General features: G+C 44.3%; 2 protein-coding genes across 2 annotated transcripts in view; one reads left to right on the forward strand and one right to left on the reverse strand.

Annotated features, from left to right (window-relative positions):
- The window catches only part of LOC140588955 (NACHT, LRR and PYD domains-containing protein 3-like), a 32297-nt gene extending 9253 nt beyond the window's left edge, over positions 1–23044 (forward strand). The window contains exons 5-9 of the mRNA XM_072711600.1: positions 15534–17248; positions 18202–18375; positions 18515–18688; positions 18798–18844; positions 22066–23044. Coding sequence (XP_072567701.1) covers positions 15534–17248; positions 18202–18375; positions 18515–18688; positions 18798–18844; positions 22066–22598 — 2643 coding nt within the window. The 3' untranslated portion in view covers positions 22599–23044. The remainder of the gene's footprint in view (positions 1–15533; positions 17249–18201; positions 18376–18514; positions 18689–18797; positions 18845–22065) is intronic.
- LOC140588728 (uncharacterized) overlaps positions 1–23551 on the reverse strand; it is a 462332-nt gene that overhangs the window by 242857 nt on the left and 195924 nt on the right. The gene's annotated exons all lie outside the window — the stretch shown is intronic.

Here is a 23551-nt window from a genome sequence, read left to right on the forward strand (position 1 = left end):
GCCGGATCAGCTTTCACACCCCTAGCCGATATTATATGGCCCAAATACTGCACTTCTGTGGCAAACAAATTACACTTTGCTGGCTTAACCTTAAGATTAGCCTGACGCAATTTAGACAGAACCTCATCCACACGATCAAGATGTTCTTGGAACGTACGGCCAAAAATTATTATATCATCCAAGTACACCAAACAAGTAGTCCATTGAAGATCCGCCAGCACTAAATCCATGAGACGCTGAAACGTACTTGGACTATTACACAGGCCAAAACTCAACACGTTAAATTCGAAAAGGCCCTGACGACTGATAAATGCGGTCTTATGTTTATCTTTTGGATCCAACTCAACTTGCCAGTACCCACTGGCTAAATCCAATGTAGAAAACCAGCAAGCCTTACTCAAACTATCTAACGCATCATCAATTCGTGGTAAGGGATACGCATCTTTACGGGTGACATCATTCAATTTGCAATAATCAACGCAAAACCGAAGGCCACCATCTCGCTTACGTACCAGAACCACTGGCGCCGCCCAAGGGCTATTTGAGGGCTGAATGATGTTATTAGCCAGCATCTGCTTTAAGTGCCCAGATACTTCCTCCTGCAAATGGAGGGGGACATGGCGGGGTGGCAGCTTTACCGGCTTCGCCTCACCAGTATCAATTTTGTGCAACGTCCGGCAAGTTCTCCCCAAATCTCCCTCTCCAGCACTAAATACAGACAAGTTCTTCTGCAACCAGGTATGAATACTGTACCAGTCATATCAGATGAGGCAAAACCCCTCTGATGCAATCCAAAATATGTTATAAGTCTATCGACTGTCCATGGCACAACAGCATCCCCCTCATCCTCACCTAAGTCTACATGCTCTGCTTTCCGACTCACCTCAATACCCGTATGCAAGGTCCCTACCCTCATCCCCCCTTTTAAAGTGAGAGCATCCTTGGTTACATTAATAACTCTAATAGGCAACCTACCCTGCTAGTCAAACCCCAAGAGAATATCCTGCGAAGGCGCATCAGCTACCAAAAAGTCAGCAATTAATGCCAACGAATCAAACTGGCAGACTGTTTGCCATTTTCCCAAGATCCCCATTCCCCCACCATTGGCTGCAGAAACATCTCCATGATGTCCCGTCAAATCAGACCCTCCCTTAGTAATATCAAGCCAGATTTGCTTCGGGATAACTGATAAAGTCGCCCCACTATCCACTAATAAGAGTGAGTCTAACGCACCTACTTTCGCTGCGATGTACCCAGAACCACCATGGTTGCGTGCAGAGGCCACAGATGTACTAATACGCCTGGGGGCAGGCAGTAGGCCTACGGTACCTGCCCCCTGGCGTTTCCCTGCACATAAGGGCAATCACGCCGCATATGCCTATTACAACCACACTCCCAGCACCCAGACCCTCTCGCACTGCGATTTAAGGGGCCCTGTACTAAGGCACTAGCATGGGGTAGATCTTGTTCAAACTCCCCAAGGGGCTTAATGGGGTTTGACCTTTTCATTCCCTCTTGCATCTTAGACACTGTCATACGAAGAGACTTTACCTCCTGCCTTAACTCCTCTACCACCCCCAACACCACCTCCATTTGTTCATCCCTTTTTAATTTCTGCTCCACCACTCCCCTCACTTTAACGTCAGGTGTCAAAGAAGTCTGCTCCAAATTCCTCAGCAACTCCATTTCAGAAGCAAGTTCAATAGCATCTTCCAGCGTATTAGGCTTGGCACTACGCAGGCTAACCCGAAAATCACCTGTGGCAAAATGCGTAATAAACTGGTCTCTAGCCAACATATCACATGTCCGATTATCAGCCGTGGGGTAAGCCCTAGCGGCTAATCTGCGTAAGGCATTACCAAATTCCCTTGCTGTCTCCCCATGCATACGGCGACGGGCGGTAAAACTAGCCCTACTCCAATCACTACTATCGCAAGGTTCAAAACACCTTGCCATAGCCGCTTTTAACACCACATAATTATTTTTAGCCTCACTCGGCAACCCACTATACATATCCCTAGCGCGGCCAGACAATAGTAAAGACATAAATTTAATCTTCAAAGATTCATTCCACCGATTTACATCAGCCGCCAAATCAAATTGCTCCGACCAGTCAGACCACTCACGACCTACACCAGTAAAAGTTTCCGGTATAAATATTGGGCGAGCAGGTGAAGCTACTGGGAGATTAAGAAAACACTCTCTAGACGTGACAGGACAATCAGCGCCCTCATAATCAGGGGATTGTACACCATCCTCCGCCTCCAACATTTTTAACGCTAATTCTAGGTTTCTAAGGGGAAAAAAAAAACAAGGAATCCCACCGCTGCCACCAGTGTAATGAACCTAAAATAGCGTTGGAGGTTGTAAGGGAGAAATAGACCACCACAAGACTTGTACTACAATTACAACAAGTTTTATTCAATACAATTCATACAGCGACCGATCAGGTCGGACCTGGGTTCACAAAAGGGTCCGGCCCCACTATCTCCCCGTAGCAAACCAACCCTTCCAACCGGGTGTTAATCCACGTTACCACACAATAAATCCCGCACCACACCACATCCCTATTAGGGCACGGCACACCAATAGCACTGCAATACTCCGTAATCCCCACACTTCGGGCACAGGCAAGCGTCACGGAACCGGTACCACCTCTCTGGTCCCGCCCCGACTCCTAGCGGCTACGCTGCTTACTTTAAAAAACACAAACAAACATACACGGACAAAATTAAAACATAGCGTCCCCCCCCGAGGCTCAAGACCCTCCCACGGGGAAAGAACATTACTTCGCACAGGTCCGCAAGTAAAGACACCACGCGGAAAGGGAATTCCCCAGCCGCTACGTCACTATGGGGATGCCGCTATTCACCTCCACCCAACACTTTAAACTCAGCAGCGATCATGCACTCCTAACTCCCCCGTCCTAACTCTCCTCTCCCTACCACACCGGAACCTATCCCTGCAGCCCGCTATCTGTCTTCGCCGCCGGCAGCCCTACACGGCATACGAGCAGCACCTCCCTCCCAGAACCAACGAGTACTGTGTCTAACACGCAAGCTCTCATTCAGCGCGGCTCTCACAAACCCTGTATTCCCCCTCTTTTAATCCCACATCCCTAACAACCCAGGTGTGGCCACTTAATTAACTTGCCATGCCAATCCCTCCCCCCTCCACACACACACACCTCTCATTACAATATTTTATATTTTTAGCAAAAAGATGAACGGCAACAGAGATATACTAAAACTAGAAAAGTTCTCAAACAGCTCGCGAAGGGTAATATTACTCGGTATATTGATGCCCTGCCAAGATTTTAATACCGTGGGCCCACACACAATCTGACAAACGATAAAAACCATTGTCCGAGAAGCGTCAAATTGAAAAATCCGAGGCTGACATTCAAGATTTTTCACCCACAGTTTTTGAGGTGAAAAAAACGGATTTTTTGAAAAATATAAAATATTAGAAAAATTGAGGCGGGCGGCCATGTAAAACAATTGTTACGATCCAGTCTAGGGTTGGACCGCAACAAAGTGAAAGGGAAGGAGGGATTGGGGAGGACAGGACAACTAGGGCTAGGAGAAGGGAACACGGGACACAGAGGGAGTCTTTTTTTATAGTTTTTTTTATAGTTTTTCACAAACACAATACAAACACTAGGTGTAACGAACGTCAGGAGTGACAAAGGCCAAAGAAACAAACAAAAGCACATCTACCGAGTAACCCAAGCTGAGCTACCTAAGTGAACACAAAGAAAATGGTGAAACGAAACAACAATGCCTAAATCTATCTCCCTGACCAAACAAACAATAATCCCCACGTTAACGAATAAACCAAAAAAGGCAGACACTCCCTACACACCTAGTGAAACACGAAACACCAAGCCGAGGCAAAGGTATCAAAAGGGAAAACCGAGAGGCGAAGTCGAAACACAGGCGAAAGTCCAAAACCAATCAAGCAATCAGAAACAAAGGCGAAAGTACAAATAAGGGCGAGGCGAGAATCGGAAGTCAAGGGCAAAACAGTCATACACGATCAATCAAACAAAGCAAAAGCGAACAGAGAGCGAGCTAGCAGGCGAGAAGCAAGTAGCGGGCAGACGAAGGGACGAAGCGGCGAACTCTTCAGCCGGTGAACCGGAAACGGCTCCGAGGGCAAGGGAGGCGGGGTCAGGTCCTGAGGGCGGAGTCGAGGGTGCGGGCGACCAATCGGCGAGTGGGCAGGACGTCCGAAGGACCTGCAGGCATCCTCCTAAACTTACGGCACGTACCCGAAACTTACGGCACGTAACACCCCCCCACACAAGAGTGAACCCACACGGGTCACCAAAATACACAGATCCCAAACAAAAAACAACAAAAACCACAAAATAAACATAAGAAAACAAACAGAACGGAACTTCAGGGGAGGTAACAGAGTTATTAGGATCCGGGGTCACAGACTCAACCTTCGAAGGTTTATCCAACACTGGCACGGACAAGAACGTGTCCTCGAGGTCAATGTCGGCAAGCTGGCGCCGCTGTGCACGAGTAAGCACACACGCAGGAAACACCGTCGGGTGTTCCACCGCTACATCATTTTCACACAGCACAGGGTCCAGAACGACTTCGGGTAGAGGAACGATTCTCTTCCCCGCTATGTCATTCCCAAGAATAAACGTAATGCCTGGGACAGGTAACTGGGGCTGGACAGCTACTCGCACGTATCCCGAGAAATCGGGAGTACACAAATAAACGGTGTGCAGGGGAACTCCAGCCACACACAAATCAATTCCCTGCACTAACACATCCGTACCACAGTACGTATTGACAGACAGGGGAATAACCCCTTCCACCAAGAAGGACTGAGCGGCTCCCGTATCCCGCAGGATGGTCACAGGGTGCCGAGCATCCATCTCACTGAGCGAAACCGAACCAGTAAATACAAATGGTTCGAAAGCAGCATCAACGCGAGAGGAGGAGGACGAAGAACTGTCGGGGCAGGCAGCAACATTTACTTTCCTAGCTGCTGAACGAGCTTCCTTGCGCTTTAACACAGGACAAACAGATATAATATGGCCCACTTCGTGGCAATAGAAACACTCGCGTTTCTCCACGGGTGGTGGAGACGATGCTGACGAGGGGGAGGATACGACTGGACGAGTTTTACGTGGCAAAGGAATCGGAGTAAACACAGTTTTGTGGGTCAAAACGAACTCGTCAGCGAGGGTGGCAGCTTCAGTTAGCGAAGTGACCTTTTGCTCATTCAGGTACACTACCACTCGATCAGGAACACAGTTCTTAAATTCTTCTAACAGGACCAGTTCCTTAAGCTGGTCGAAGGTAAACACACCACTAGCGCCGCACCACTTATCAAACAAGACGGCTTTCTCGCGTGCGAACTCCACGTATGTTTGGCTGGCGGATTTGGGAAGATTTCGAAAGTTCTGCCGATAAGCTTCCGGCACTAACTCATAAGCGCGAAGCACAGTAGCCTTCACAATGTCGTAATCCAGGCTCTGCTCTAACGCAAGAGCCGAACAAACTTCCTGTGCCTTACCCACAAGCTTACATTGCAGTAACAGTGACCAAAGGTGTTTGGGCCAGTTCAATGTCATAGCAATGCGCTCAAAAATGGAAAAGTAGGCGTCTACCTCATTTTCCCGAAACACAGGAACAAGACCGATGTGTCGGCTCACATCAAAGCTCGATCTACCAATTTCCGGGGAGACAGGCGAGCTCAAGGGAGACCGGGGACGGGGTCTAGGAGCGTCTTGGGCGTCAGCCTGGTCTCGGGCGGAGCGAGCTGCGGGTGGAGGTGTACCTGGTGTGGGTACCTTACGCGGAAGAGGCATTGGTTTTTGGTCGCCCATGCTCATCCGACGTAACTCCAGCTCCTTCTCAGCCTCCATCTCCATAGCCCGGACACGGAGTAGCTGAGCCTGGTACTCCTGTCTCTTAATCTCAAGCTCTAACTCCCGTAACTTAATTGTCAGCAGTAGGTCCTCCCTGTTTGAGCGGGGATCTCCAAGATCCATGCGGTGTCCACTCCCTGGATCGTCGCTGCTGGCCTCCGCTACAGCAGACATCCGAACCGGGGTGGCAGCAACACTAGGGGATCCACCCAACTCAGGCAGTATACCTTGCTGAACCAATTCATCGAGCAGAATTTGCTTAACAACCCGCTTGGAAGCCTCAGCGGGAACCAAAATGTTAAAGAAGTCTGCTATCTGTAGCAGATCATCCTTGCGGCACACATCAAATTGTTCGAGTGTGGGGTAAAGGGTGAACGCAACAAGGTCGAATTGGGCCATCACGATTACTGCAATTACCACAACACCCCCCCACACAAAAAAAATCCGCCAGACAAGCACGAAAGGGAAAGAAGGAAAGGACGAGCCCCCAATTTTGTTACGATCCAGTCTAGGGTTGGACCGCAACAAAGTGAAAGGGAAGGAGGGATTGGGGAGGACAGGACAACTAGGGCTAGGAGAAGGGAACACGGGACACAGAGGGAGTTTTTTTTTATAGTTTTTTTTATAGTTTTTCACAAACACAATACAAACACTAGGTGTAACGAACGTCAGGAGTGACAAAGGCCAAAGAAACAAACAAAAGCACATCTACCGAGTAACCCAAGCTGAGCTACCTAAGTGAACACAAAGAAAATGGTGAAACGAAACAACAATGCCTAAATCTATCTCCCTGACCAAACAAACAATAATCCCCACGTTAACGAATAAACCAAAAAAGGCAGACACTCCCTACACACCTAGTGAAACACGAAACACCAAGCCGAGGCAAAGGTATCAAAAGGGAAAACCGAGAGGCGAAGTCGAAACACAGGCGAAAGTCCAAAACCAATCAAGCAATCAGAAACAAAGGCGAAAGTACAAATAAGGGCGAGGCGAGAATCGGAAGTCAAGGGCAAAACAGTCATACACGATCAATCAAACAAAGCAAAAGCGAACAGAGAGCGAGCTAGCAGGCGAGAAGCAAGTAGCGGGCAGACGAAGGGACGAAGCGGCGAACTCTTCAGCCGGTGAACCGGAAACGGCTCCGAGGGCAAGGGAGGCGGGGTCAGGTCCTGAGGGCGGAGTCGAGGGTGCGGGCGACCAATCGGCGAGTGGGCAGGACGTCCGAAGGACCTGCAGGCATCCTCCTAAACTTACGGCACGTACCCGAAACTTACGGCACGTAACACAATTTATTAATTTTAAGTGGCCTTAACCAAGAAAATGCTGATGTTGGACATTTGAGTGAGTTAATAGCGAACTTGTCTGTTAAACAATTAAGAAGCACTGATGGATTTGGATAAAGAAATTGAACAAAGAACTGCCACGGAAGATTTGGAAGGAGAAATCATGAACACGGAGGAATATAAGGAACGAGTTATTACGATGAAGACGCGTGCAGAAAGAGTGATCCGGAATGTTCAAGAGAACGTGAGTAGCCTAAGGGGGCGCGAGGCAGGGAGATTGCCAAGCCAGAAATCAGTAAAGTTACCTAAATTGACGATTCAACGATTTAGTGGCGATTTAAGTTTATGGAGAGATTTTTGGAATCAATTTGAGACGGCAATACATAAAAAAGAGACGCTATGCAAAACTGAAAAGTTTACGTATTTAAAATCGTACCTTACCGGCGCTGCAGCCAAAACAGTGACTGGACTAATGTTATCAGACAGCAACTACGACCATGCACTAGAGATTTTACAAAAGAGATATGGAAAGAAAGACCTTATAGCAGGGCTCTCAAGTTTCACGCATTGAGAGTGACAGTCACTCTTTTCAGTCTTTTGTCACGCACTCCCGCCACACATTGTATTTCTCACGCGGAAAAATAATTTGTAGGCTAATATGCCGCAGAGCCCAATTTTTCCCCAGACCGCGGCACAGTAGCGCCTCACTATAAAACAAGCGTGTCTCCGCTGGAGTCTAATGGTGCGTTCGTTTTTCTCTCAGAACTCGGAAATTCTGAGTTGAGTGACGTCCGACAATCTCCCGTTCGAGCTACCCACATCTCGGAACAAACATGGCTGCCTCCTTGAACACGCTGCTCTGTGTTGTTGCTTTATATTTTAGCAGATTTGGAGTGAGATTATTTTTTCCGAGAGACAAACAAACAAGAAATACGAACTAGTCAAACCACATTAAAAGCTTTATAAAATATTTTAGTACATTCATAGCGATATTCTTTTTTCGATAGGCAAACAAACTACAAACAAACCAAAGACACTAACAACTTCAAGTCTGGTAAAAATCTGATATTGCATGCTAGGATACTGTTTACGGTCATGATATGGTATTCTCTAAATCGAATACGTGCAATTAAATTTGTAACTATTAATACATTTAACAAAATAAACATTTTTAAAGATTTATAAAATAGAATTACTGTTGAGTGTGTAAGCCGCTATGTTGAAATTACGTCACAGGGGCAACTCGGACAACAAAATCTTGTCTGACATCAACGTCATAAGAGGCGTGTTTACGACGGGAAGTGACGTTTTCATCTGAGCCTGTCACTTACCAGCCAATCAAAAAAAAGGGCCTACACAATAGCCAATCAGAAAATAGTACTATTGTATCTGGGTAAAATACAACACAACAACCAATGAAAAGGCATCCTGTGGAATGTCACTCTTGCCTGTCTTCAAAACTTGACAGCCCTGCCTTATAGTGAATGCTCATATGACAAAGTTGCTGAATCTTAAACCGGTGAAGAAATCATCTGACATTGCTGCTTTAAGACAGCTCTATGATGAATGTGAGATACAGATACGTAGTTTGGAGTCAATAGGGGTTGTGTCAGAGACTTATGGCAGTCTGCTCTGCCCAGTCCTGCTGCAGCTAATACCCGAGGACATAGCTCTCCTGTATAATAGACAAAGATGTTTGAGTGAAGAATGGCAAGTCTCAGAGGTGATGAAATTTCTACAAAATGAGATCCTGAGCAGGGAGAGAACAACGCAGTTGTTTAGAGAAAGATAGTCATTGCCTCCATACACCATTTAAAAGGACTGTGGCAACTACTGAGTTAAAACATAAAAGGAGTCTGTCATCAGCTGCTGCTTTGCACACTGCCAGCCAGGGGACGCTAAATTGTGTATTTTGTGATGGTGTAGAGCACAAACCAGAACTTTGTCCTAACTACAATGTAGCTGATCGAAGAGAAAAACTTAAAAGGATGGGAAGATGTTTTGTGTGTCTTGGACCGAGGCACAGAAACTGTAGGGTTAAGGACACCTCATGTGACCAGTGTGGAAAGAGACATCACAGTGCTGTATGTGGAACCCATGAAAGGTCTACACCACTCACCAGTGACAAATTAGAAGATGCGGTCTCTTCATTTGCTACACATTCAATGAAGGTGAAACCAAGGAACCAGAATACAGTGCTGCTATAGACTGCCCAGGCTCATGCAGTAGGTCCAGGTGGACGGAGATTAGTACGCTGCCTGCTAGATGGAGGAAGTCAAAGGAGTTTTGTGTGTGAAAAGCAGGCGAGAGCTCTGAAGCTACCTGTTATAAGACAAGAGACCTTCACTCTTGTTACATTTGCCACTGCTGCACCTGTAACAACCAAACGCAATACTGTAAAGGTAATTCTGGAGAACATTTGGGACAAGGGACAGAAAATAGAAATTGAAGCAATTGAAATACCACAAGTGTGCACTGCTGTGATGAAGGTTCCTGGAGACCGCATTCAGCATGAATTGAAAGGAAGAGGTCTACAGTTGGCCGATGTAACTGAAGATGGCGTTGCTGAGGTCGAACTGTCAGTGCTAATAGGGGCAGACTATTACTGGAGCATGGTGTCAGGCCGCGTAGAAAGACTTACTGGCTCGCTGGTCGCTCTTGAGAGTGTATTTGGATGGTGTGTGCAGGGACCAATGACAATGTCAAGCATTAATGAAGCAGCATGTATGCATATTCATGTTGAAGAGGATAGACTGATCTCAAGCCAGCTGAAAGCCTTTTGGGAGATAGAATCTCTTGGCATCACAAGACTGGACCCTGGTGATCCAGAAGAGGAAAAGGCACTTCAGAGGTTTGAGAAAACAGCACAGTTTAAGAATGGGCGATATGAAGTGGAGTTGCCATGGCGGCATGAGAAACCAGAACTCCCTGACAACTACAGAATCGCAAGAAAAAGATTTGAAGGACTGAAACGGAGGTTGCGGTCAGATGCAGTCATCTTCCAGAGATACAGTGAAGTAATAGAGGATAATCTTCAACAGGGCATTGCTGAAGAAGTGAACCAGGGTGAGTGTTTAACATCACCTGTCGAATACTACTTACCTCACCATGCTGTGGTACGAGAGGATAAAATGACAACAAAGCTAAGAGTGGTGTTTGACGCCTCTTCGCATGAAGAAGGCTGTCCCTCACTAAATAACTGTCTGTCTACTGGTCCAAACCTAAATCCAGATCTGCTTGGCATAATGATCAGATTCCGACTGCATGAAATTGCATTTATGGCCGACATTAAGCAAACCTTTTTGCAGATCTCTCTTGCAGAAAGGGACAGAGATGCGGTGAGGTTTTTGTGGTTCACTGCTCCACCAAAGGAAGATGTTGGTGAGAAGCTGCGCATGTTGAGGATGACCAGAGTGGTGTTTGGAGTGTCATCAAGTCCATTCTTGTTAGCAGCTACAATGAGAAAGCATCTTCGGCAGTATGAAGAACAGCCTCATATTGCCCAGCTTATTAAAGAGTCATTATATGTTGATGATTTTATTGCCAGTGTTGGTGACGTCGAAGAGGCAGTCTCTGTGACAAACAGAGCAAAGGAAATCATGTCTGCTGCTGGCATGAACCTGTGTAAGTGGATGACTAACTCTACAGCACTGAAGGAAAGGTGGAAGCAGACACCTATTGGCCAAGCTGAAGAACCAGAGGCCCATGGAACAGTGCTCAAGGTACTTGGCTTAGTGTGGAGGACCCAAACTGATGACTTTGTGTTTGATCTAAGACCTCTGTTGAAAAAACCAATGAGGAAGAGCACAAAGAGGAGTGTTCTTCAACACTCAGCCAGCATCTTTGATCCCATAGGGTTTTTAACCCCTTTCACCATAAGAGTTAAATGTCTGCTTCAAGAGATGTGGGAAAGAGGGCTTGACTGGGATGAAGAACTTCCACCTGATCTGAACCAACAATGGATTAGCTGGTGTTCTGAGCTCCCAGTGATTCACCAAATATCTATACCACGCTGGTATGGAGAAAGAGTGGAGCAGAGTGGCAGTGCATCTAGACTCCATGTGTTCTGTGACGCCAGTGAAAAGGCGTACAGTGCTGTCGCCTACTTACAGTTGGAGCAGAAAGACAGAAAGCTGGCTGCTAGACTGGTTGCATCTAAATCCAGAGTTGCTCCTTTGAAGAAACTGTCATTGCCGCGTTAGGAGCTAATGGGAGCACTGATAGGAGCCCGGCTGGGAAGAAACTTGATAAATCTGCTTAAAATGGAAACCTATCAACTTTACATGTGGACAGACTCAATGATCGTACTACACTGGATTCACAGCTCAGCACATAAGTGGAAACAGTTTGTTGCCAACCGAGTGACAGAAATCCAATCCCTGACGGACCCTGCATCATGGTCTCACTGTAAAGGTAAAGAGAACCCAGCTGATCTCTCCACCCGTGGCCAGACTGTGGTGAACCTGAGTCGGAGTCACCTGTGGTGGAGAGGGCCTGAGTTTCTGGTCTTATCTGAACCTGAGAAAGAGTCTGATGACTATTCAGTGGAAAATTACATGGTCAGAGAAGAGCTGGAAGTAAGTGAATATGTAACAGTACAGCTAAGCAGTGAAGAGCATGAAACAACGGATCCAGTATTAGACCTACAAAAACACAGTAAGCTGGTGACAGTATTGCGAATAACAGCCTGGATAAGAAGATTTACCGACAACACACGCTTGACCACAAAAAGGAAAGGAGAACTGACTGCAGAAGAATGGTTTGAGGCCGAAAAGTTCTGGATAAAGTTGACGCAACGACAGAGCTTTGCAAATGAAGTGTCACTTTTGGAAACTGGGATGGCTTTAAACAAAGATCAGAGAGTTAAGGCCGTTCTTGGATGAGGATGGATTGTTGTGTGTTGGAGGCAGGTTGCAGCAATCCGACTTCAGCTTTAGGCAACAGCACCCATGGATCTTGCCTGCTAAAGGCAAATATTGTGAACTGTTAGTTCAGCACAACCATGAACACCTGATGCATGCAGGTGTGCGAGACACTCTGGTTCAAATAAGAGAAAGACACTGGATATTGCGAGGGTGACAGATGGTGAAAAGTATTCTATCGCGGTGTAATGTCTGCAGAAGATTCAAGGTGAAGCCTGTGCAACAGGTTACTGCTCCATTGCCTCGTGACAGAATTACAGAATCTCCTCCATTTGAAATCACTGGTTTGGATTTTGCTGGGCCACTGTTTGTCAAGAGCGGCAGCACCCTTGACAAGGCCTGTGTTGCATTATTCACTTGTGCAGTGACCAGAGCAGTACATTTAGAGCTCGTCTCCAGTCAAACAACAGAACATTTCCTGTTAGCTCTGAAAAGATTTGTCGCTAGAAGGGGACTATGGAAGGTGATTTATTCAGATAATGCAAAAACCTTCAAACGAGCTGACAGAGATCTGAAAGAGCTATGGCAAGGAATTAAAGAGCAGCAACTTTTAGAACATTTCTCAAAAAGGGGTATACATTGGCGATTCATCGCTGAAAGAGCTGCCTGGTGGGGTGGTTTCTGGGAAAGGCTAGTTAGATCAGTGAAAAGCTGCCTGAGAAAGGTTCTAGGACGTGCTTCCCCTGAACTTTGAAGAGCTTACCACCATTCTGACAGAGGTAGAAGCCATCCTAAACTCCAGACCACTTACATTTGTCAGCAATGACCTGGATGAACCACAGCCACTGACGCCAGCCCATTTTCTTGTGGGAAAAAGACTTACCTCTTTACCACCAAAGCAGTTTACGGCTGACTCTGAGAATGCCAATCTGAACAGAGAAAAGATTACAAAGAGATGGCGGTACCGGCAACGGCTCCTTACAATTTTCTGGAACAGCTGGCGAAGGGATTACCTGTTGAGCCTAAAGTCAGCCCATTGTTCCAACACATTGCAACCTACTTTGTTAAAGGTGGGAGATATTGTCCTCCTTGGGAATGACAACGTGCCAAGACAGACTTGGAAGCTAGGAAGAGTGGAGGACCTATTTCCTGGTCGTGATGGGAAAGTTCGGTCCTGTGCAGTCCGCACATCGTCTGGAACCTTACTGAGAAGACCAGTTCAATTGTTATATAATTTGGAGATTTAAATGATGAACTAAGGGTTCATCGGGGGGGAATCTGTTGCAACTATATATATAAAGTTGTTTGTTCGTTTAATTATAATATATTATTTATGTTTGTTGATTTAATATGCATAATTATTTCGTTTCTGATTAGACTGAATTGTATTTAATGATAACATAATACAATATGGTTGAACTTCATTACCCATGATACCATGCAGATACCAGCATGCAAAAGTAAAAAATAAAAGGAGAGAGTTTTGAGTTGTCCGTGGTTTTTTGCTGGCTAACTTGAAAAACAAAGAATACAATAATACAGCCTGTAATTTATGGGTCTGGCCACCTGCAAGCAGCCCCCACTCACTGTAGCCTTTTGTGATTTTCCTGCTCTGTCTGATAAACATGCTGTAAACCTGCATTTCTGTTCTCTATCCTGCATTTCTGTTCAATCTAATGAGCACAAAGTTCAAGCACATATTGCTACGCTAAGGTTAACTCTTAATTCTCTTAAGCTTACATTCTTGGCTGTCAGCTGCCTAGCACTCAGGTACTTTTGCATTAGTTGCACAAAGATACAGTTTCAAAGCTGATTACAAAATATCCCTCTAGTCAGTTTTTCTCTCACACTGGACAGGATCCTACGGAGCTGCCAGAGGTCACACCAGAGCCTGGGCCTGCTGGGTACCTGAGGTGCAGCCCAGCTAGAGACAGGAAGCCCCTGAGTATTACAGGCAGTCTAGTGTTAACCCTGGAAACAAGGGACAGAACAAATCCCTTTGGGGTTAAGCGACCTGCTTTTGGAGCCAAAAAAGAGAAACAGGAGTGCTGTTGGGGGGGCGATATTATGCATAATTTGTATATTGGTATATTGTTATACATTTTACTGTAATCAAAATAATTATATAAATGGTTTGATGAGAACATTTGATCTATGTGTTTTTTTTTAGCTAAAAAAAAAGTCGACATCAGTGTTGTCCCCCCCAAAAAAACTTCCACCCCTGGATAGTTATGGTAATTAAGTTGAAATCTGTTTGAAATCATGTTAAACAGTTTACAAGAAGTAACCAGTGAATGTCATTGAGTGACTGGGAGCTACATGCCAAACCGTCTCTCCTGGCTGCTACCTGCTGTCTCTCTGTGCTGCCACTAGATGTCACTGCTTCTCTTATACTATCATAAGCAAACTGATGTCAGGAAGCCGCCCTAATGAATTAAGCCCAGAATGTGGATGGCAGTTACATCTATTTAAATAAAAATATAATGGTTGGATATTTGTGTTTTATTCACAGGGACGGAGTGAATAGATGTAATTCACATCCACATATAGAAGACTTAAAATCCATCTTCAAGGTGTGCATTTATTACTGAAGTATATTTTCATAAATTTCATCTAAATTGACATATATCTTCCACAGATGTGTAATAAGTAGTTCATCCTATCAAAGAGATGATATTTACAACTAATCCTGCATTCCATTTACCTCGGAGGTCGGAAGTCGGAGCTGGGAATGACATCACACCCAAGTTAACCTCGTTTCAGTACAGCAAGTCAGAAAGACATTTAGCAAAACCAGGGACCTGAAATCGCTTGAATAGGGACCTGTTTCAAACAGCAGGGTTTCTTCTTTAGCCAGATAACTCCTTGTATTTAATGTGCCCCAGTTTAAATGGCCTTCATCTTCATTCACTTATATTTAGCTCAGAGAACATTAAATTCCGACTTCAGTTGATATTTCCCACTAGGAACTCCGAATTTCCAAGTTACAAGTTGAAATGGAACGCAGCATAACTCACAAATGAAGTTATAAAAAGATACGGTGCCAGGAGTGATAATAATTAAACTGTAACTGTTCATTTCAGTTATTGGAGAAAAAAGCTGAAACGTTTCTGAAGGATGAGCTGATGAAATTCAAAAGGTACCTGGATCAGAATTACCCAGAATGTTCTGAGCCTCAGCTGGAGGAGGACAATGACCTGGACAGTGATGGTCAGATGCAGAAGACCTGTGGTAGAGAGGGAGCTCTGAAGATCACACTGTACATCCTGAGGTCCATGGAGCAAAATGATCTCGCTGACATGCTGGAGAAGAGTAAGAGCTGTACCTCATTCAGTGTGTGTTTGATTTGCTGCAGAAAAAGAATTTATGGAAATATGTGTATTACATTTCAGTTTATCATTTATTTAATTTGACTTAATTTGGTTTTAATGAGTAAAAAAATGTTCTTTGAAAAGCTCTTGTTTTGTTTCAGGGCATCTTCTGTCGCAGTATCAGCGCACAATCAAACGTAACCTGAAGAAGAAATTTGAGTGTGTATTTGAAGGGAAAGCTAAGGAAGGACAGCCAACACTTCTCAAAGAGATTTACACAGAACTCTACATAACTGAAGGGGGAGCTGGAGGAGTCAATGATGAACATGAAGTGAGACAGATTGAAACAGCATCCAAGAAAAGGGTAACAGAAGATACTACAGTCAAGTGCAATGATATATTTAAACCCTTACATGGGCGTGTGACACCTATCAGAACTGTACTCACAAAAGGGGTCGCAGGTATCGGGAAAACAGTCTCTGTGCAGAAAGTTATTCTTGACTGGGCAGAAGGAAAAGCAAACCAGGACATTCACTTCATATTTGCTCTTCCTTTCCGGGACCTGAATTTGATCAAGGATGAATACAGTCTGATTGATCTGCTTCACCACTTTGTCCCAGAACTGAAATCACTTGAATCCACTCAGCTGTTTAAGTACAAAGTCTTGTTCATCTTTGATGGTTTGGATGAGTGTCGCCTTCCTCTAGATTTTCAGAACAATGAGAGCCGGTTTGATGTAACAGAGAAAACATCACTGGATGTGCTGTTGACTAACTTCATTAAGGGGAATCTGCTTCCATCTGCTCTCCTCTGGATAACCTCCCGGCCAGCAGCAGCCAATCAGATACCTCCTGACTGCATCCACCAGGTGACAGAGATACGAGGGTTCAGTGATGCCCAGAAGGAGGAGTATTTCAGGAAGAGATTTAGTGATCAGAGCCTGGCCAGCAGGATTATCACACATGTGAAATCATCAAGGAGCCTCTTCATCATGTGCCACATACCTGTGTTCTGCTGGATTTCAGCCAGTGTCCTTGAAAGGCTTTTTAGTGAGACTGACAAGGGAGAAATTCCAAGGACTCTGACTGAAATGTACACACACTTCCTGATCTTTCAGGCGAGTTTAAAAAATGACAAGTATATGAAAAACTATGAAACCAACAAGAAATTCCTTTTGAAACTTGGTAAACTGGCTTTTGACAACCTTGAGAAAGGCAATCTCATATTTTATGGGCAAGATCTGATACAGAATAACATTAATGTCACTGAAGCTTCAGTTTACTCTGGAGTGTGCACAGAAGTCTTTAAGGAGGAATATGGATTGTATCAGGAGAAGGTGTACTGCTTTGTGCATCTGAGCATCCAGGAGTATCTCGCTGCTTTATATGTGTTTCTGTCAAACTCATCAGCTGACCTGCTGAAGACTGCAGTGGATCAGGCATTAAAGAGCAAGAATGGACACTTGGACCTCTACCTCCGCTTCCTCCTGGGCCTCTCAACAGACTCCAATAAGACTCTGTTACAAAGGCTACTGGGCCAGAAAAGAACTCTGTTACTACTGGGAGAGACAGGACCCAGCTCACATAACATTAAGGAAACAGCCCAGTACATCAAAGAGAAAATACAGGAGAATTTATCTGCAGAAAGGACCATCAACCTGTTCCACTGTCTGAATGAACTGGGTGACAATTCTCTAGTAGAGGAAGTACAAAGATACCTGAGTTCAGGAAGCCTTTCAGCAGCAGACCTCTCACCTGCACAGTGGTCAGCTCTGGCCTTTGTATTACTGATGTCAGATAAGGAGCTGGATGTGTTTGATCTGAAGAAATACATCAGATCAGATGAAGGTCTTCAGAGGCTGCTGCCTGTGATCAAGAAATCTAGGAGAGCTCTGTAAGTGATCTTACATACGTCTGTTGCTAAAGAAGAACAGATGTTATTCATGATACTGCTTTTATATCTTATCAGAACAATTAGAGTGTATTTATATAAACCACCCAGAAATTCTTTTTCATTCTGGATACTGCAGGATATGTATATATTTTTCTTTAATATTCTTAGTGTGGTGTGTGGTTCAGTGGGTTTGGACTCTGTGTCTGTGGTCAGAAGGTCATTGGTTTAAATACCTGGCCGGCTGAGTGATGCTGGTTTTGGGCCCTTGAGCAAGGCCCTTACCCCTCAGCTTCAGGGGGCTGGATGCTGGCCAACCCTGCGCTCTGACCTGTATGTGTGTGTCAGAGAGAGCAAGATCAGAGAGGTGACAGCAGTATTTTTCCAGGGAGATTAATAAAGTTTCACTATTTCATCCCTATCTGACAGGATTGATAATTGTCTGATTAGTGTTTTGGAAATTTAACAGGTTGTCAGATACAGCAAACAGAAAATAAGGATTTCAGTCATGGTGTCAGCTATTCGAACGTCATATAAAACATAATAATTAAAATAACTTGAGCTCTTCTTGACATTCAAACCCCCATAAACATGTACACTTACACACATCCGAGGCTGGAACTGAACCCAATACCCTAGAACCCCTGGGTCGGCTGTAGTGCTGATCACTGAGCCCCAGCGCTGCTCAGAGCTTTATAAAAATACTTATGCAGATATTACAGAGTCTCAGGGTAACTCACCCTGTAAGGTCATTAAAAAGCAGGTTCGTCTCGGCTGGGGAGTGTCAAGTAAAATCTATTTGTGTTTCTGACTAGGACAAGGAAACAACAAAATAACTGATATTTCAGCTATATGCTGCATGTCTTTTTGTACTTAAAAATGTTTATTTTGATATTTTATTTGATATACCTGTGTGTGGTGTATGTATTTATATCTTAACACGTTTCCTTTTCCAGGCTGGACAGCTGCAGACTCACAGAGACATGCTGTGAAGTGCTGGCTTCAGCTCTCAGATCAAACTCCTCTCAGCTGAGAGAGCTGGACCTGAGTGACAATGACCTGCAGGATTCAGGGGTGAAGCTGCTCTCTGCTGGACTGGGGGATTCACACTGTACACTGGAGATACTGAGGTCAATATTACAGGGTATTCCACACTGTAATGTGTAATTACTGAAATCTTTATTGAAGTCGTCACATTTACTCAAAAGTAATTCTCATAGTGGTGAGGTGTTTTTATTAATTGGAGAGATATTGTCTGTCTCTCTGCAGGCTGCCATTCTGTAGAGTCACAGAAGAAGGCTGTTCTTCCCTGGCTTCAGCTCTGAGGTCAAACCCCTCTCACCTGAGAGAGCTGGACCTGAGCTACAATCACCCAGGAGACTCAGGAGTGAAGCTGCTCTCTGCTCTACTGGAGGATCCCAGCTGTAAACTGGAGAAATTGACGTGAGTACAGAATGTGTGTCTGTCCTGCTATAGACTCATGTATGTGGAGAAAATACAACAATTAAATAAATGGATACAGCAGTACTATGTCATTCTGCTTCTGATATAGTGTGGACCACAGTGGAGAGTGCAGGACCAGACCAGGGATCCAGAAATGTAAGTTTGTTTATATGTTTTTATCCTTAATACCATTAATACTACTTTATGATAGCATTCACACAATTATTGTGATGTGTGTCTGTATTTTTTTTCTTTTCTTTTTTGGGTTTAAAGATGACTACTTTCTTAAATAACAATGGGAGTCTGGGGACTTCTGTAGTAGTACTGTTTTGAGATTTGTTAGGATTGTCCTAAGACAGCACCCGTAATCTCCCCAAACTGGCTGTGACACTGAATGTCTCCTCAGTCTGCGCTAGTGATGGGAATTTGGCTCTTTTTAGTGAGTCGGATCATTTGGCTCAGCTCACCAAGAAGAGCCGGCTCTTCCGGCTCCCAAACGGCTCTTCATTTTATTACTTCTGCCTCAGCCAGATTCAGCGCTGTTATGACGCATGATTGATATGTGTACTAAACCTTATGATTTCCTCAATACCATAATTTTACATTATGTTTGGTATAAAAAGATTAAATGTAAAAACCTCAAACACTACTACACGTGTATTGAACATCATAGAAGTTGAAAATCTGTTTTGTCTTTGATGCCATTAACAGTCAAATAACATAAATAACAAATAACAATAAAGAAATAATAAATAAATAACGTGCAAAACACCAGCATCCAACAGTTTTAGTATCTATCCACTTTAACAACTATCTATCACCTTTCTAACAGTGTAACATTTTAACATTTCCTTTGGGGCAGAAAGGCTAAGTGCCTCAGCTTAGACGGGGTGATCCGGCTTCTGGCAGTAGCAGGCACGCTAGCCTGTCTTTTTCCTTCCATCTGAACTGTTGGATGCGCAGTTCCTAAGTGTCTGTGAAGGTTGTTTGTGGATCCTGATCGAAATGACAGCTTCATCTTGCAAACTGTGCATTCTGCCTTTGAGGCATGCCGCTTCGTTTCCGACTTCTTCTTCTGCTTGCTGTTTTATGGCGGCTGGCAAACAACTATGTGGTGCATTACCACCACCAACCAGTAGGGAGTGTGAATCAGACAGTCAAACTCAAAAAGAAAGAAAAAAAAAAAACCTTAAATTCTTTTATCCAACCCAGTTGCCCTCAAATACTGAAAAATAAACTTAAAACACACATCGGCAGGGCTTTTCCGTAATATATTCGTAAGTGAGTACTGCTCTTTTTCCCGTTCAAGACTCCGTATTAATTCTGTCCTTTCTGTATGGTACCTCCTACAATTAATCATTACATGTTCCACTGTTTCACTGTCCCCACAGAATTCACACTGTCCTGTGTCATGTTTCCCCATTATGTGTAATGTAGCATTAAGTCCCGAGTGTCCCAGCCGTAGTCTAGTTATTATCCTTTCGTGTATTCTACTTCTTCCAGTACTTCTTCCAACTTCTCCTACCTTCCTTTGAATTCCGTAGAACCATCTACCTTTCACATCACCGTCCCACTGTTTTTGCCAACTTTCTTTAACTTTCCTTTTGATAATACTTTTAACCTCTGATTTACTATAGGAGACTGTCATGTCGATGTTATTGTGTTTTGCTGTTTCTTTGGCCTTCATATCTGCCATTTCATTTCCTTCCACCCCTACATGTGCAGGTACCCAGAGAAACACAACTACCAATCCCATCATCTGAATGTGATATAGTACTTGTTGAATTTCTATTACAATATCAAGATGGCTGTCTGAATGATTTCTTAGTAAACTAGCTAAGGATGAACTGGAATCTGAGCACACTACGGTTCGTAATGGTCTGGTCTCCTCAATCCATTCTACCGAAAGTAGCAATGCAATCATTTCTGCTGTGTAGACAGATAGTCCTTCATTTAGCTTCCTTCCTATTTTAATTTTGAATTCTGGAATTACAACTGCTACTCCCGTCTGACCCGACGGACTCCGGGATGCATCAGTGTAAACTTTTATATAATCATAAAAACTCTCTATATACTCCTGAACCGTTATTGAATTACAAATGAAATTCTCATCTGTAGTCTTTTTTTCGAGTAGAGTTAAATCCACCATGGCATCAGGTAAAATCCAAAGCAGTATGATAGGCAATGGCACTACTGGGCTTATGTCTAAATTATTTATCCTGACTTCTGCAGCTTCCTGTACCACTGTCCACCCAAATGTTTTACAAACAGCTCTTTCCTTCTCCCAGCAGGATTGTAAAATTGCCTGTGTAGGATGGTTTTGATTATGGCCCTGCAGGCTAACCCAGTAATTTAATGAGAACTGAAGTCTTCTCAATGCTAAAGGCATTTCACCCACCTCTACCTGTAAAGCTGACGTTAGAGTTGTTTTAATTGCACCCGTGATTAACCGCAGAGACTGATATTGAATAGCATCTAATTTCCTAAGAACCGTGTCGGAGGCTGATCTGTAAACTATACAACCATAATCAACTGTAGATCGTATAAGGTTTATATAAACTGTTTTCAAAGACTGTCTGTCTGCCCCCCATTCACACCCGACTAAACACTTCGTTTCCGACTACCACTCACCTTGCCTATTATTCGCGCACCCCCCTCCCCCTTGTCTGACTCATCACGCGATTGGCCGCGCGGCTCACACGCCATTAACACAAACTTCAGTCACAGCCAGTGCAGCATGGAGCGCTGAGCCGCGGAGACGTTTGAGTTTCTATAAAAATGTCTCTCGGTCATGATCCGGATCTTTTGAGTGGCTCGTTCGCGACCGACACATCACTATAGTCGGTCCTGAACGCTGCTGGAGGGAGGTATGTGTCCGAAGTGGTTTGAAGGAAGTTTTTATTTTGAAGTAAAGACAAATTAACTTAGAGTGGTACTCTTTGTGGTACAATTTCAGGTTTAACATGTTTGATTAATGCTGTTTGTAATTTTATTTACCTGTAATTAAGGCTATTAATTTAGCACGCGCAACATTTCGTCCCGTCTTCCCGCCGGCGTCGCGCGGGCGTCCGACATTTCCTGAGGTATTTCACATACTTGAATTCCTGCTTCGTCTTTATATTTTATGTATCGTACAGAATAATAGCTTTCGGACTAAAGTGCAATTCGGTCCCCAGTGAGTCTCTCAGCGCGGCGTGTCTCACAGCGCAGGGGGCAGCCGGAGCGTCGCAGTCTCGGGCGGCTACATGAGTATATTGGGAATAAAATGTGTGTATTGGAGCGAGTTCTGTGTTAGTGAGTGTGTGAGGTGTGACAGTGATAATGATGGAGATGCTGGGCTTCGTGATGGGATTAATCGCTCTTCCTCTTGCCTACAGACTACTGCCAGCTGACGCTGGACCCCAACACAGCAAACAGCCGCCTGTCTCTGTCAGAGGGGAACAGGAAGGTGACATGTGGGGCAAAGCAGCCATATCCTGATCATCCAGAGAGATTTGACTGCTGGCCTCAAGTTCTGTGTAGAGAGAGTCTGACTGGTCACTGTTACTGGGAGGCTGAGTGGAGTGGAGATGGAGCCTGGATGGGAGTGACTTATAAAGGAATCAGGAGGAAAGGACACAGTGATGACTGTCGGCTTGGAGCCAATGACAAGTCATGGATGCTGCGCTGCTCTCCTGACAGTTACTCTGTCTGGCACAATAATAAACAGACTGTCATACCCATAAAGCCCTCAGGCTCCTGCAGAGTAGGAGTGTATCTGGACTGGGTGGCTGGTACTCTGTCCTTCTACAGAGTCTCCTCTGATGGACTGACCCTCCTGTACAGCTTCACCTCCTCATTCACTGAACCCCTCTGTCCAGGGTTTTGTGTTTATTATAACTCCTCCGTGTCCCTGTGCATGCTGGGATAGCTCACTGTGTGCTGGAGGAATCATTTTTACCTTATCAGAGTGTCACATGTCGCTGCTTCTCCATGGCAAAAAGGTAAAATCTCTGCTTTTTAACCAGTTTAACCCTTTTTACTGTCTGAAGTGTGACATATGTTAGACAAAATAAGTGACTGGGTTCGGCAAACTGAACAAACATGTAAAATGACTGTTTTTCTGTCTGATTAAAATGTAATGAAATGTAATCCTGATGAGTGGGGGGGCTTTTCCACTCCCCTGTATATTTACATTTTATATATTTCTGTCTGTATATTGTATTTGCTGCCTGTACACTGACAATGAAGGCTTCCTATTCTATCCTATTAATGTCCTGGTTCCGCTCTGCTCAAAGCGTGAGGTAACTGGGTAACATAAACCATATAGTACAATTCAATAAATTCACTTTACTGTAATGAACATAACTAACACGATTAGATTAAATCAACATATATAATAACCATGGAGGAGACGGGAGACATAACAGCGAAAGCAAAAAAATATTCATAGAGTTAAAAACAAAAGTTATAAATCACATTAGCAACATACGTTAGATTAAATGATCAAAATACAACAAGCAAGAAAGGAAATTTTCCTAACTAAAACGATGAACTGATACACCTGACAATCGACAAGATAATTAGCAAACCACTTCTCTCTCTCACCCCCATTAAAACTCGGAAAAAGACTCATTAAAAGCCGAACTAAGTCCTTACTACCTAAGTAAATAATTACACAAGTAAAAATAAAGCGTAACACATTTTAACTTATTATTAAAAATACGGTTTAACTTCAGACGGCTGAATCTCACATCCGCCCCCTACTGCCGTCCTGAGGTAACTGCGGGTTTCGGTCGGTCGCAGCACAGGAGACGCTGCGGTCCCTCGGTTAACGTCCCCATCACAACACGCCAGATATGGTTAACGGGTACAGTCATTATT

This window comes from Paramormyrops kingsleyae, chromosome 4 (genome assembly GCF_048594095.1).
Source record: "Paramormyrops kingsleyae isolate MSU_618 chromosome 4, PKINGS_0.4, whole genome shotgun sequence".
NCBI classification, from domain to species: Eukaryota; Metazoa; Chordata; class Actinopteri; order Osteoglossiformes; family Mormyridae; genus Paramormyrops; species Paramormyrops kingsleyae.